Raw genomic sequence first — 16,294 nt, forward strand, 5'->3', positions numbered from 1 at the left:
AATGTCATGAAATAAAACCACACACACACACACACACACACACACACACACACACACACACACACACACACACACACGGGGCGAGATCAAAGGAAAAGTGTACTTTAAATTTCATAAAGTACACTCTCAGCCGGCCAACTGCTTCATCGACAACAAAGAGTGCTTTATTGCACCGCAAAGAGTGCTTTATTGCACCGCAAAGAGTGCTTCATTGCACCGCAAAGAGTGCTTTATTGCACCGCAAAGAGTGCTTTATTGCACCGCAAAGAGTGCTTTATTGCACCGCAAAGAGTGCTTTATTGCATCGCAAAGAGTGCTTTATTAAACGAATAAAGCACTCTTTGCGGAGCAATAAAGCACTCTTTGTGGGCAATAAAACACAGTTGCCCACGTGCTTTAGTGTAGGCTAATAGCCTACGGGGCTCGCACCAGTACAACTAATCACCCAAGCCGGCGAAGGCTGATAGCCTCACTGCACTGAGTGATCAATCACCTCAGCCAATATGAGTTTCACCACTGGATTGCTTTTATAGACATACCTAAATGCTTCGATGATGGGTGGGAGAAGGTAACGTTGCTGTTACGTTTGTTAATGTAAACAGACAAGTCCTGGAGATATCACGGAAATACTTCACCATGTGACTCACAATAGAATCGATTGTGGATTGCGAGCAAAACCTGCCAAAAGACGCAATGAACGTCTACTATGCCAAACTATGGTGAAATACGCATGAGTTACTTTGTTAAACTAGTTTGTGTGCGTTCAGGCTGCTAATAGTTCGTGCAACGCTTGTTAATTACGAGTCCTAGTGTATGGTGAAGTTCAGTACACGACTAGAAAGTTCCATAAATCATTTAAAGCATAGCCGTTTGCCTCGTGCTTTATTAGCATCTCAGCTGCGCGCCTCATACTTTATTTTTCATATAGCACTCGCGGCTATGCTTTAACATATACATAATGCAATCCAGAGGTCAAGTTGTTAACTGTTAATGTAACCAAGTGTACCATTTAAAAACTATCAAAATTCTAACCTATACTTACACATGTTAAGATTTTGGTAATAGCCAAATGACATAATGCATGTGCACCAACAGTAAAATTTCTTCAAACACATTACAAATTCTCACACACTTGTGTGGCTATACGTGTTTATTTGGGCAGCTGTAACAGCAGCCCAACTAACACTTACTTTGTGCCTAGTCCTTATAAGGAACAGTGGGTAACTGGCCAGTTGACCACATGAACTGGACAGAGCACCACAAGCAAGAGGTACCAGTACACCGGGATCTTGTAAACCCTCCTTCCTCAACCACATGTTCTATGCCTATAGCAGAAGATGTACAAGTGATAAGTGTGAAGCATATGTCCTACACACATGTATACTAGGAAATCATATAAACACATTATAGTGGCTTCTTTTGGAAATGTATTCCCTTAGGACATCCACGTTTCCATAACAACATGAATAGAAGTCTGATAATGTAACTTGTGAATTGAAATAGAAAATGGATACTGGGTGTGTAAATACATAACTTTACCGACTTCAATATGATGACAACACACCTATTGAAGTTCTCGTAATTCTAGCAAACAAATAAGTGTTGGCAATTACCAGTTGATGATAGTAAATTTATCCTCCTTATCTATTGTTAGGAAGTATGTATACCATCAATACATTGTATTTCCTTCATTACAATGTAATATACTCACTCACATACACACCATTGGATACACACTACAGTTGGATATGTACATTGTTAGGTGTTCAGTAAACACATCATAAACTGTTCATCTAATCATTGTCAAAATGAAGTACGTAAGTAAAAAATAAAAATGAAAGTGACACTCCAGAATACATCAGGTTTCATCTTAGCTACCACTACATAGATACAGCTCTATGACATTTAGTAATGATAAAATGATGCCATATCAAGCTCATGAGAATTTGAAAATTGAAGTAAAACTTTAAAAATAATTCCCACATCACAGGAATGTATAAATTACATACACCTACACACGTAGCAATGATTTCCTAAGCTGGTAAACTATTGTTCCATTCATTGTAACTTTCTACAGTAAAAAAATTAACAAAGTATTCAAATTTATCTAATTAACTCGTACCAGAATTCACTGCAAAAATATTCATTGACAGCCAAACAAAGGAAGGTATACAACATGATTGATTTCATTATTAAATTTGTTTAGGCTAGTAATTTGAAATGAAAAACAAGCATAATTTACTTACTTAACCATATTTGGGTAGTACGTGACCAGATTTGGAAACCATCTATTGAGATACCGAGTAACACTAGTATAAAATGGTTGTAATATCTGGCTAACAATTATGCCTTAAGTCTGGTGACCATTCATTTGGCATACCACACAATTTTTAATGGAGCTGGTTATCACATCCCCACTCCTGCGTGATCACATGCAATACACCAACACTCATGAAAAATCTCCATCTAAAATTCTAAAATTGTAGATGTTGATTGTACTCCAGATGGTCTAAAAGGCTTCAACTTCAGTCAAACATTTTCTAGTGTGGCTGACAGGGTTGGTACATTACATTCAGCCATTTTAAATATACCACATATATCTACAACTACATCCATGAGGTTGGTTGTGTAAAATTATGTGGTTAGTAAATTTCATATAGTACTGTTTACAAGCAATGGTTACTAACTTCAAAACTATTATCAATATTACAATAATGAATCATAAACACAATTATATTTGTATTTCCTTCTTCCCAGGCTGGATGACTACACTTCCTGTCACTCCTACCATTGGTTGCTGGAGTTACCAGTGACTGTAGCATTTGAAAGACATTGAATTGTAAGCCTGAATTTTTATCACCTTTTGATTTGTGCTAAGATAGGTAATCTTAAAGGTTGACACTGTTCAGGATGTGTGGCTATACTCTTTTTGAGATAATTACTTTATTAATTCCATGACTGCATTTTTATATACAAGTAGTCAGTTGTGCATCAGAATTGCTGAGAAGCATTCAACTGGAAAGATAAGAAGTAGACCATTTAGACAATATACTAATATTCACAGAAAAAATTGGAATTTTCAACTAGAGTAGGGACCATGACACATCGATAAAAAGTACTGAAACAAGCTGGAGTAGTGCACGATATTAAATCACAGTAAAACAATATGAAGTGTTATATCCCTACTGTGCATGCATATCCATTATGGTAATCTTGAGCACAGTAGGGATATAACACTTCTTATTGTTTTACTGTGATTTAATATCATGGACTACTCCAGCTTGTTTCAGTACTTTTTATGGTTTTGTTATGGTCCCTACCCTAGTTGAAAATATGTAATTGTTTGTTAAAATTTTTTTTGTAAATAATTATTATGACTGGTGAACCCACGCATACCGCATCTAAAATGGTGCCGCTCGTCCCAATTATCGTCTGAAAAGTGAAGTATCCATTATGCTTCGTTGTCAGCTATGTTCAACACGTTACGCAGCATTTCGAATCAAGAACTGTTCGAAAAGCACCTCTGCAATCCATGCATATACCGAAAGAAAGAAAGAAATGGTGCCATGCGCCCCAGTTATATTAATTATCATCTGAAAAGTGAAGTATCCATTACACTTCGTTGTCGGCTATGTTCAACCTGTTACACAGCAGTACAAATCAAGAACTATTTGAAAAGCACCTCTGCTATCAAAATAGCCACTATGACAAATACAGACGACTTCCGCTACAAAGGGAAGCCATCATGTTCCATCACCAAATCAACACTTTTTGCTGTCAGCAAAGATGAATGGGACACAAAGAAGGACACTGGTAAGTCCATGAAGAATGCATTGTATGTACTGCGGTGTTCCAAAAGGCACCTGTCGGGCTGAAGTGATGTTGAACAGTGAAAAAATCAAGCCCGTAGCCTTAGCCGTTATTGAGTTACGCTTGCCTGAATGCATCAGTCAGTCAGTCAGTAGAAAATGCCGTAATTATTTTTAAATTTCTGTGGCAACTTGTTGAAAGCGTTTTGGGTTGATCTGAAAGCTTGTTTGGGCTTAGCTTCACCTAACCAATACTGCCTCTTCATTGTCAGGGGAAATTGAGGTTGCTTTTTGGGTGATATCATTTTGTGGGCCACGCCTACTCCTTTGTGGTTCCTACTGCTGAATCAATTAGTACATAGTCTAAGCTCTAAAACAACTTAAAAGCACTTTTGGTTTCAATGCTATTCCAACTAAAACAACAATCAGAGACCGTTAGAGCAGGCCACACTAAAATTGCAATAGTAAGGTGTAGCGACTAGCCAGACAATATTTTAACAACTCTCAGCAATAAAAAGCATGTTCTTCATATTCTATTCCTTTCCTGAAGTTCTATTGTAATTTCTTATCCTGTTCTTGTTCCTTTGCTATTATACTCATTTCCCAAAATAGTAGGTCTCTCCACCTCAGTTCCATATTGATTGGGCAACCTGAGTGAGCCCCATACTACCAAGAGATCTTGTCATTGTTCATCACAAGACAAAATAAGGATTAAATAAGCAAACCTTACAAGTTGTTAAGTGTCACAAAAGGCTGTAGTAATATCCCGAGACTTTGTCAATGCCATGGCAAAGTTGACGGTGTAGATAACTGGACTTTCTTATTTGTACTTGTCATTGTTCATAGAGAATGTTTAACGGAAGAGTTAATGAGATAGATTACTGCCTTGCCATTTTGCTCTGTTCATTAAGAACAAGATATACTCTATGATTAGGTATAACGGTTCATTGGAATGCGTAACAATAGTATCATAGAAGAGTTACCGAGATAGATTATTGCCTTGTCATATTTGGTATGCCAAGACTATGTTGCACGTGAATCATTTATGATAATGCTAGAAACACTGTGATACGTACTGATTACAGTGCTTGAGAGCGTAGGAATGGATGAATAAGAGAGTTATACAGAATACACAGTGAGATACAGAAATACCTGAGGTAAGATATGATGGCTTGGTGTGCCTGACCCAAAGAAGGAAGGATCTGAGAAACAAAGTTAGAGCTCTGGAATGATTATTGGATGATGTCTATGTGCTATGTAACTGTTATGTTTATGTCATAACATCAATTTAACCAGACCTGCTAACAACAACAATCTGATGGCGATACTTTAGTTAAAGCAAACCCAACAGAAATGATGGGTTTGTATGCCCGTTTCCACCAAGATTTTAAGCGACAAAATTACTGGAAGTAATTATTAGCCACAAACACTTTGAAATATATGTATTACATGCTCAATTTGAAATGGAGCGAACTGATTGGAGCCACCCAACACCAAAATATTTTGTACAGTTTCACCAGATCCTTTTTTGGGGTCGGGCGACTATCTACACTCCTGTCTACACTCTGAAATGATAATATGCAAATGTTTCATTTCAATCGTTATATTAGTGTAAACATGGTGCTAGCTATACATTATATCTAATAATTGCTGGCTGCCTTCTAACTCACTGCCTACACAACAAAAACAATTCCATACAGTCAGGAGGATACATATGGATATGTCTAAGCAATATACGTACATGTATAATTCAAGACATTTCAAGTCAAATTCACGCACAGGCTTGCCCCATGATGTTGATAACATCTGTATAGTAGTACAGAACACTTCTTTTGGTCATGTACATTACTCCTGGTGCTTATTGATAAATGACAAAAGACAAAGTCAGTAACAACACTCTGCCTATGTGTGCAATGTAAATGAATACAAAAATGGTAAGCAAAAGATGTGCCCATCTCACATACTGCAGGACCTTCCTAATAAGATGTATAGACTTGAGCTTACACACTCAAGTTTATGTAGCTGTAGTTTCAATATTTTGTTACACATCTCTACAGGTTTCAGTAATAGTAATCAATATGTGTATATTACCAGTATTGTTCTCACTCGAGGAGCAGACACAGCTATGCTCCTACACTATACACTCTACCTGTTAACAGTCACATGTTTACCAATTGTGAATAACTGTACTGTGTGTATATGATGTGTCCACCAAATAGATAATGATATTGTGTTCTTTACTTTTAGTTTCAGAGAGTGTTAGTCAGTCATACAATTCCACTGAGGTTATTATGGCTGCTGCTGCTGCTGCTACTGCTACTGCTACTACTGGCTTTCAAGTATCATATAGAAATACATATGTAATATGTATGGTAACTAACGGAGAACTCACTAACAGAGAACTCTTAGTAAAACAACAAGCCAGGAAATCTGAGGGGTGGATCTACATGGTGTAGCACAAAAGCTTAAGACATTAGTTGAGCAGGTGTTTTACAGTTCTATTAGATGTTGTACAGGATTACAGCAAATACCACAATGGTGGTAGTGAGTGATAGGTGGAAGTAGAGAGCAGTTAGAAGGAAGTAAACAATGACTATACTCAAGATACTCAATGTAGACTATTACCAGCCATACAATATTTTCAGTAAAGAACACTGTCAGTTTGTTTAGTAAAGGAAACGGATGCTTATCAACAAAGGATATTCCTGTTTATAGACAATTACACATGATATCTTCCAGGTCAATCATCTGGTGTGTATACCAGGAAATGTCATCCATCCAATAGTTGAAGAGGCAGTGTTTCAGCCATGTATCCATACCAGCGTATATGCTCTTAAATCTTGTGACAACTTTTGGTGTTTCTACTGACCAAATTAGGAAATCAATACATTAATGTGATCGTATGTACAGTGCAGATGATGCAACTGTAAATAATGTATATACATGTACTGCATATTATACCGAGAACATGAAACTCCATAGCAACCGACTTATACTGGAACAATACATCTAAAATAAATATATCCAACAAAAGCCTTACCTGGGGGAGTACTAGGAAGACTGCCATGCCTTAAAATTAATCACTTTAGCCACATAGAGAAATAGTAGACACCCTCAGACCCCCACATAAAGTCATGTGGTACTACATTGTTAAACATAATGTATTTATCATTGACAAAAACCTCCCAACAAGGTGTGTACAGATGGTAACTATCACGTATATCCCATTGTGAGCGAGTAAATGCTAAAGAAGCCATCCATAAGTGTATGCAGCTAAGATAGATACTGTGGGAGTTTACTGGAATATACAGAGCTCATGAACACCTAGCTCTATAATTTGCACCGAGACAGGATAATTTCTTGGAATGCAGTGGTGACGGTAGCGTATTGATTGTTTTCAAACAGTCAGTGAAGAAACCACAAACTGGGCATAGCCCAGGGCAGGATGTTCATCGGCACTTTTGATCCACCCAAATTACGCAGATAGCACAACGGGTTTCATCCTTTAATGGATGGTTTCCTTAATAAGGGAAGAGCAAATTAGCCATGTCAGCTCAAAGTGAGGGAAGTATCCCTGTAGAGTATAAACACAGGACACACACTCCATTGTAGAGTTGTCTAATATGTACATTGTATATATCTTCCTGTGGAACAAGTTCCTACTTTAAAAAGTTAACCCATGCATTCCACATTACAGTTGCAATAGAAAAGAAAAAATGGTACCAGGCGTACTGAACACGTACCCCAACTATCAATTACGTAAATAGCTAAGTGGCCATAATGCTTTGTTTTCAGCTATGTTCAGCCCGTTACACAGTACAAACAAAGAACACTAGCAGAAGGATATCTGTAATCAATCCAGTCACAACGAAAAACTCGGATGATTCCTGTCAAATATAAGGAAGCTATCACTCAGCGAGCTACTGCGAATCAACACCTTGTGCTGTCAGTAAAGATAAATGGGACACAAAGAAGGATACAGGTAACTCCATAAAGCATACATTGTACGTACTGCAGTATGCCAAAAAGGCACCTGTCTGGCTGAAGCAATGTTGAACAGTAAAAATCAAGTTTGTAGCCTTTGCCGTTATTGAGTTACGCTTGTCTGAAGGCATCAGTCAGTCAGGCAGCCAGTAGAAATTAAAAGAAAAAAAAATTCGTAGCAACTTTTTGGAAGCGTTTCAGGTCACACTGAAGGAATTTTTGGACTGCTAAGGTGCCATGAAGGTCTGGTGATATTTTTTGACCAGAAAAGCCCACTGAACATTCTGCAGTATGCCAAAAGGAACTTATTTGAACTGAAGTGATATCTAACAGTGAATATGTAGCCACTAAATAACCTTCGTTATTCTATTTTGTAGCAATTATTGGAAAAATGCGTCCAGATCACACTGATTAAACCTGTGAAGGCACTATGATGGTAATGTGAGGCTGTCAACATTATATTTCCTTCGTATAGTTAAGCAGAAAATTTGATTGATGGGAGAAATATTTGGTAAATTTAACAACATGCTTAAGTGACGAATATAAATTAGATGGTTTCTCTTGCTTGTAGAGGCCTTCGCTAATTATGAATGTACTGCATATTCAAGATTTTCAGCGATCGTGTCATGAAGGTCCAAGCCACCTTGAGGGGTAACTTTGAGTACTATAGCTGCATCCTTACCATAAGTACAACAGTAGCTATCTGGGATACATCAGTAAGAGAGTCACCCTTGCAGTTGTCTCTGGCTGTAATATACAGTACTATCATGTTGTATGATAAAGTGAACATGTATTACTTATTTATTCTATTTTATTAAAGCTTTACAGCACAAGTGCTGAAGGTCTGTAGGACACCTGGTCCTACAGCCTGCTCAAAGACATTAGATACAAAGACATTAGCTACATAAGGTGTGTTTGAAAAGTTGCAGGAAGGAGAAAAAATTATCATCTCAATAATGAGGTAATTATCATATGCTGTGCTGTATATTAGGTTGCATTTTCTCACAAAATAATGTTGTGAATGTCAGTTTTGCCATCAGCAGCCCTGACCTTAGTTTGCCATGGTAAGCAGCTAGCTTCGTACCTATCTTCAATAGCAAAGTAAACATGATACAACACTAGTCTACCATTTGAACATTAATATGCTGTACACTGTATGTGCTTTCTGTGGCGTAATTACAATCATAAATCCAACATAATACATCTTATTTTATAAAGTACTTTATCATGAGTGTAGCATTGCAGTATCAGTCAAGAAGGCATTTTAAAATAAATGAGGATGGCTAGATGCCATGTAAAGAACTCTTTAACCGTCTTTCTGAAATCTGAAATACAAGGCTGGGATACTTATCAAGCCGTCTGCTGTGTTACGTAGTCAGCAGGTCTCATCTGTATCAACTTGTAATAGTACCATAAGTAACCATTGCTGTGATGTGTAACATATGGTGACCACATCAAAAGAAAATACTACATCAGCCCCAACTATTAAGTAAACCACTTTGTTTTAAGCTGTTCAGCCTGTTACATAAAATTGCAAACATAGATCAGTGTTGTGGTTTCCAACTTCTTGTAATTATAAGCACCATGTGCTAATACTGTTTCTGTAGGCACGGTTCTTGTCTAACTAACTAGTGGATGTTGAGTTGTATGTGTGGACATGCTCAAGCTCCTGCGTGTGTAGACGACTCTGCCACATTCACTTAAACCACTGCAGATGTACATGCTCATACATGCACAATGCTTTGTATTTTCAAGAACTTGGAAAACTATGTTACAAATAGCATCTCTGTAATCCAGTCACTATGAAGAATACAGACGGTTCCTGTTATAAACATGATAGTACATATATAAGCAGATGTAAGCAATAATGTGCTACTGCTAACCAACACCTTACACTGTCAGCAGAAAGAAATGGGACACAGAGGAGGACAACGGTAAGTCCATGATGCGTACATTATTTGAAAAATCAAAGTTTCAGAGAACTGTCTTGCTGCAGCTGTGGGGACTATGCTCAGTAGCTTGCTATCTATCTTCCAATGTTGGCTACATCTTCGTCAAAATAAGTTGTGTAGGTTCACTGGTCTTCTCCGTGTATCTGTTGGATCTCTTTAGCTAGTCATATTTGGTGAGTTCAAATTTGAAAATTTCTGTGAAAATTCGTCAACCACTAAACCTTTAATTCCCTGTCAAATTATCTGCTTATATAGTACTTAGAGCATACACTTGTATAGTTGATATGGGAAGCCATAATGATTCATTAAGTAGTTAAGAACTAATTAAATATTAGATGATATAATCCAAGAGGTCATGGGATACAGACCCATAGAACAATGGGAAAATAAACATCTTAAAATAAACATCTTAAAATTGTTTTTATCCAGAATCACATCTCACAGGTTTTAAAAGAGTGATTCCCACCAAATCCCAAATGGTTAAAAGGTTCCAAACAAAGGAAACAATAACAACCATTACATCACACACACTCTCAAACATACAGGTGGTACATATCCCATGATTATTAAGATTCCTAGTCATGTATTAATTTTCCTTTTCAAATTGATCGTTAAAAACATTATTTCTGATATATGATGGTTGAATATTATCAGGAGCTTATTAGCCGCCGAAGGTGGCGAAGGAGCATGAAACTTACGCTGCCTGCTGGGTGCCATTGAAATCCAAATTCATTAGCGATTAGTTTCCATATAAGGAAAGTAAAACGATGCCGTATACTAATTGTGTGCGACACCCGTAGCAATTTATTTTAAAAACGTGACGTAATTTGGATTGTGATGGAACCGAGTTTCATGCTCCTTCGCCGCCTTTGGCGGCTCATAAGCTCCTAATATTATACATTCACATGGCTCATAACAATGTCCATACAAACGTAGGTGTAAAACATATGTACAAAGATAAAATTTATATTGACAAGATGGTGTCTAACTTTCTTTCACACCAGAATTCACTACGTTAATCCTATAAACAAGAGCTTGTAGAGAAGAACACAAACTGTCATCTACTGACCACACACACAGTTAGGCCATACAACATTTTCCCTGGTAGTGTGCACAAGTTTAGGTAAGTAATTACATTGTGAAATGTTTATATGTTAAAGGTAAACTGAAACCAAACAACAGTCAGCTAGTCTCATGAGAAACAAAGAGTTAAACTATTATAGTTTAAGCCATCAAGGAAGGGTATTACCAAAATTTCAGTGGCTTCCAATAGCATTAATAACAATGTCATTAGTAACTATTGGATTTTACATACACCTGTAGTGTATTTGATCTGCAAAACAAATGTCCATACTGGGAGTATATGATAGTCAATACACAGGTATCAACACACCGGATATTGTATGCTTTGTAACACCTTTAAAGGAATCACAAAGGAAAGATGTTTTAGTTTTAAAATTACTAAATTTACATGCATCAGGGTTACCCTCATTGTTCTAAGAGGATAGCTAGTCAGGGCCTGTCAGGGATACATGCAGATACGTATCTGTAAAGAAACCATACACAATAAGTTTTCTACTGATAACTACTCCTTGCAAATACTGCAATTATTAACAAATGTGTGCACAGGCACAAAAGCAAAGCCTCCGGCTCCCATGTGAAACACCACTCTCCAAACAAACCAGCACTGGGATGCCTGTGCACCACTCAGGCACTTGAGCCTTGTGCAGGCAAATCCTCCCAACTAGTAACCTGTAGGAGGACTGTCCAGGTCTAATGCAGAGAGGTTGTGGATCCTGAAGTTCCACAATAACCCCAACATCCCTAAGTGAGAGTCAAGTGTCTAGAGCATCGACCTGGTATGCCAAATTGGTATTGTTGCTTCCTTGAGCAAGAAATTTTACTAACATTGTTCCAGTCTACTCAGCTGTATAATGGGGATATGGTGGCCTTGTGTTAACTGGGGAAGTACCAACACAGAAGTACCAACACAGAAGTACCAACACAGGTGTAACATCAATGGGTACCTGGGGAAGCACACACACACGCACACACACACACCCACACACAAACTACACATTAAGTACCAAACAGTACAAATTACTTACTTCATAAATGGCAAGATCAATTCCAGCATAAGGGATGATGCCTATCAGACTGGGCAATATTCCTCTATATAATGCTAGGGGACCTTCAGACTTCACCACACTTTTCATACAGTCAGCCATTCCTCTATACTGGCCTGTACTACACAGTGCCAACCTGGTCTTCATCACCTGGGGGTGAATTATACAGAGTTCAAAATCACAAGTGATGGTTAACACTGGACTTATGATATGGTACCACTCAAATGTAACGTTGTCTCGTGCAAGTACGAGTAATTAAAAAATGAGCTAATTAAAGGGTGTGGCACTTGTTTCGCTTGCATGCATTTATCCCAGATGAATACTCGCAAGCGGAATGGGTGTCACGCTAATTACTTAACTTGTTTTTTAATCGCTTGTACTCTTACGAGACGACATTACATTTGAGTGGTACCGTATGTACTTATGTAAATATGTTACATACAATTTGACAAGAATTATGGCACACATATGTAGGAGTTGTATATATTAAATTTCTGCAGGTACACATTCCCACTTAGGCATTGCTCAGGATTGGACAATTTGTGTTGGCTGTGAGCACTAAATTTTAACACTGTTGTAAAGTTACAAATTAGTATTATTTATAAACATACATCACCACAATAATTTGCCTCTCCCATTAGGGAATGTATTAAATCAGTTGTTAGTAACTATTAATACAAACATGAAGTAGAAAGACTTACTCAACCTCTCCCAATTGGGAATGTACAAATTGTTGTTATGACAACAACCACTATACTAAGGTGTGGTTCTTTGTGATCATGTACTACTTGATCATCATAATAAGATGTGAGCAGATGTAATAGCTCAAGTGAGATTTAATATATCATTTGGCCAAATACATGTGCACAGCTATGTACCACTTTTAACAATAAACACGATCATATATATGTCGTATGTTAAAATACAAAATGTTGTGTCATAAAGTGACAATGATGAAGTGTTACATTTGTTGGTGGAACTTGTGACACTACAATTAGCAGCCAATTCTTTAATACGACCATCCCATTACACATCCCGAACATATGTAGCTAGTGTGTGGGTAGTGTCTGTTATATTTTTGGCTTACCCTTCCTACCTACGTCTTGTCACTGTCAGTTTGGGACTCAACTCACAAACATGTACCCTTTGTGTAGAATGTCAGTGGATGATTTTTATTGTGCACAAAATATTCAGTACACCAACATGAGGAGAACATTATGGTGTGATGCAGTAAGTGATACTGAACCAGAACTCAGCTGACTAGCAAGCACAACTACACAATAAGTAGTGCTGTGCAATATTTAGATTTTAATTGATACAATATCGATACAATAATTAGTAAAATATTCAATTTCGATATGTATTAGTTGCATGAGTGGACTAATTGTGTGGGGGGATGATATTTATTAAATACAAAATTTTCACTGAAACCATTGCATACAAGCCTAGGAAACTGGTAGATAAGCTTTGAAGGTGTAGAACTAGTCTCATACACACCAAAAGGCTGCAGCTTTATTGCAAAACATTTTGATAGATATTAAAATCAGCAATTTCAATATCGAAATACAATACAATAACAATATCAAAAAATTATCGTGATATTGATAATTTTTCAATATATTGTACACCACTAACAAATAGACAAAACATCTACTAGGGTTTGCTTACTGTACTTTCATACTGAAATATGTTAGCCAAAGCATATGTGTACAAATCATACAGTATGGTAGTACTGTATCATACAGTGTGTGTATTAGGAGGTTCGGGTTTTCTGGCCAAAAATATCACCAAAAAACCAGCTTCACAATACTATCCTGGCACCTTGGCAGTATTGGTTAGGTATAACCAAGCCTAAAAGTGCCTTCAGCATGACCCTAAATGCTTCTAATAAATTGCTACAATTAAAAAAAAAAAAAATTATTCAATGGAATTTTCTACTGACTAGCTGCCTGCCTGGCTGCCTGGCTGCCTGCCTGATGCCTTCTAGCAAGCGTGCATTTTACATGTTGTGGTATGCCAAAACGCATGTCTTGTGATGAAGCGACATTGAATCAAGTCTGTAGACTTAGCCATTATAAAGTTACGGTCACATCATGGACTAACCTTTGTCCTCCTTTGTGTCCCATTTCTTTTTGCTGAAAGCTTAAGGTGTCGATTCGTGGTAGCGTGATGCATGGCTTCCCTTTGTTTGCGGGAATCATCCATAGTTTTCATGGCAACTGGATTGATCGCAGAGGCACTTCTCATACCGTTCTTTGTTTGTAGTGCTGTATAACTGAAAGTGAAGCGCAATGGACACTTCACTTTCGAGTCAGTAATTGGTAACCGGGGTGCGCGTTCAGACGAAAACCTGCACCATCCTTTCTTTTGATGCAGCATGCATGGATTCACCAGTCATAATATTGTTACAAATAAAGTAAACACACAAGCATAAGAAAAAATTAGGAATTTTAAGTTTGATTAGGGATCATAGAAAAAAAAGGGGAAACAAGGGAGGTCGCCTATACCTGTAGATATACTAGTGCAGATATACTAGCGAACTTTAAATCCCTAATTCAGTCTATACCCATGACTGAATTAGGGATTCAATGTTCATTGCAGGTGTAGGTGACCTCTCTTGTTTTCCTACTCTTTTTTCTTATGATCCCTAATCAAACTTAATTCCTAATTTTTTCTTGTACTTGTATCATATAGGTAGATAGGTAGGTAGTTGTACATGTGAAAATCAGTCATGTTGGTACACAGAATTAGTTTGACCATATCAACTACCTAGTGTATTAAACATTTTTATTTTAAAGGTTAACTGCAAGCTCATAAGGGTGCAGACAGGCACACTATTTATTCTCCAAATTAAACTAAAGCTATCAATAATCCTGGTCACCTGATCCAATACATTGTATAGTGATCATCTAACAGACAAGGTACCCAGTGATGTTCAACACAGATGTAACCCACTTTCATGACCTCAGGACTAGTTCGGTTCTGTGGTTAATACACTTCAAACTTGAAGTGATTGGTCCAGTGTTATAATACTAGTGGAGCAGATGTCTCTGGTGGACCAGTTCGGCTCAGACTCTAACTTTTTAACATAATGTCTGTTAGTGCATACACATTGTACAAAGATATAACTGGTCATAACACAGTCTAACTACCGTATAGCGGGATATTTTCGAAGCAGAAAATTTCACACAAGAAGCAAGATCTGGATTTCAAAAGATTTTAATTTCGAAGAGTGCATATTTTGAAGTCTGGATGGATTTCAAATAAAAAGAAATTCGTGTCACAAATTATGAAGATGCGTGAATGTTTGCCAAAAACTGACTTACTGATGGAATAATCCCCATCCCTGTGCACTGGAGAGAAGACTGAGGGAGTCTCGAGTAGAGTAAATTCACTGGCGCAATCATGCTCGATCAGATTCTAGAGCAGACGGCATCAATTCTCATTCTGGATTACCTGTTTTCTGGTTATTGGCACAGTAATAATACAGTTTACCCATTATCATCAGTAACACTGAGCTAAAACAAGTGAATCGCCGAAAGTTCAGTGGATCGTTGCTTTCACTTGTGGGAATTTATTTTCGAAGAACAACCGGACGTGGGAATTTATTTTCGAAGAGAAGGGCCTCTTCGAAATATCCGAAAATTAAAACCTTTCGAAAATTACCACCTATACGGTACTAATCAGATCATAAGGTGTATAGATGTATGATGGGTGTAGTATCTTTATCATGTCCTATCACTTCATCTACTTCCTCTACCTGATGGGTATGTTTGTAGTATCAGTTACCAACTGGTCATTGACTATAATAATACTACCCTGGTACATAGAAGCCATTGAATGAACATTTGACAATCAGATTGTAAAGAAAAACAATTGCTAGAATAAGAGTTTGCATTTAAGACAAATTAGCTTGACCTATTCAGTGAGTGTGTGAAAGTTTTTGTGTTTCTTAATATCCAATTAATGTTCGTTATGATGGGCTTGTAGGGATCTCATCGGAACTCTGTGTGTGTATGTGTGTGTAGTGTCTGTATGTAGTGTGTGTAGTGTCTGTATGTAGTGTGTGTGTGTGTGTGTGTGTGTGTATGTGTGTGTGTGTGTGTGTGTGTGTGTGTGTGTGTGCGCGGCGTACGTGTGTTTAGTATACAAGTAGTAGTATTAAGTATCTTTGCACTTGGTATGTACTCCATGGGGAAGCGTGTTTATCTACCTACATACGTATATATCTACAGCCAGTCAACTGTACTACTACTAGATTAATGTACGTGTGTCTCATGTCCCATCACTTACAATTTATTATTTCCATTGTCATGACCTGTTGAGACCGTAAACCATTAATTCATCCGTGAACATGTTTGTATGGTATTGCGTCATAATAGTATACATATGTACATACATACGTATGTATGTACATCTGTAA

The 16,294-nt window shown here is 37.4% G+C and overlaps 1 protein-coding gene across 4 annotated transcripts in view; it reads right to left on the reverse strand.

The window, feature by feature from the left end:
- The window catches only part of LOC136266918 (calcium-binding mitochondrial carrier protein SCaMC-2-B-like), an 82,537-nt gene that overhangs the window by 5,095 nt on the left and 61,148 nt on the right, over positions 1-16,294 (reverse strand). For 2 of the 4 annotated variants that reach the window (XR_010706361.1, XR_010706362.1), the window contains exon 7: positions 11,854-12,021. The exons of 1 other annotated variant lie outside the window; for it this stretch is intronic. Coding sequence is in view for 1 of the 3 variants with exons in the window: in XM_066061968.1 (XP_065918040.1) it covers positions 1,320-1,325; positions 11,854-12,021 (174 nt within the window). In the remaining 2 variants the exon portion in view is untranslated. Of the gene's footprint in view, positions 1-1,188; positions 1,326-11,853; positions 12,022-16,294 lie in introns of those variants that run through there. One more of the 4 variants, XM_066061968.1, reaches the window with a different exon arrangement.

Source organism: Dysidea avara, chromosome 9 (genome assembly GCF_963678975.1).
Source record: "Dysidea avara chromosome 9, odDysAvar1.4, whole genome shotgun sequence".
NCBI classification, from domain to species: Eukaryota; Metazoa; Porifera; class Demospongiae; order Dictyoceratida; family Dysideidae; genus Dysidea; species Dysidea avara.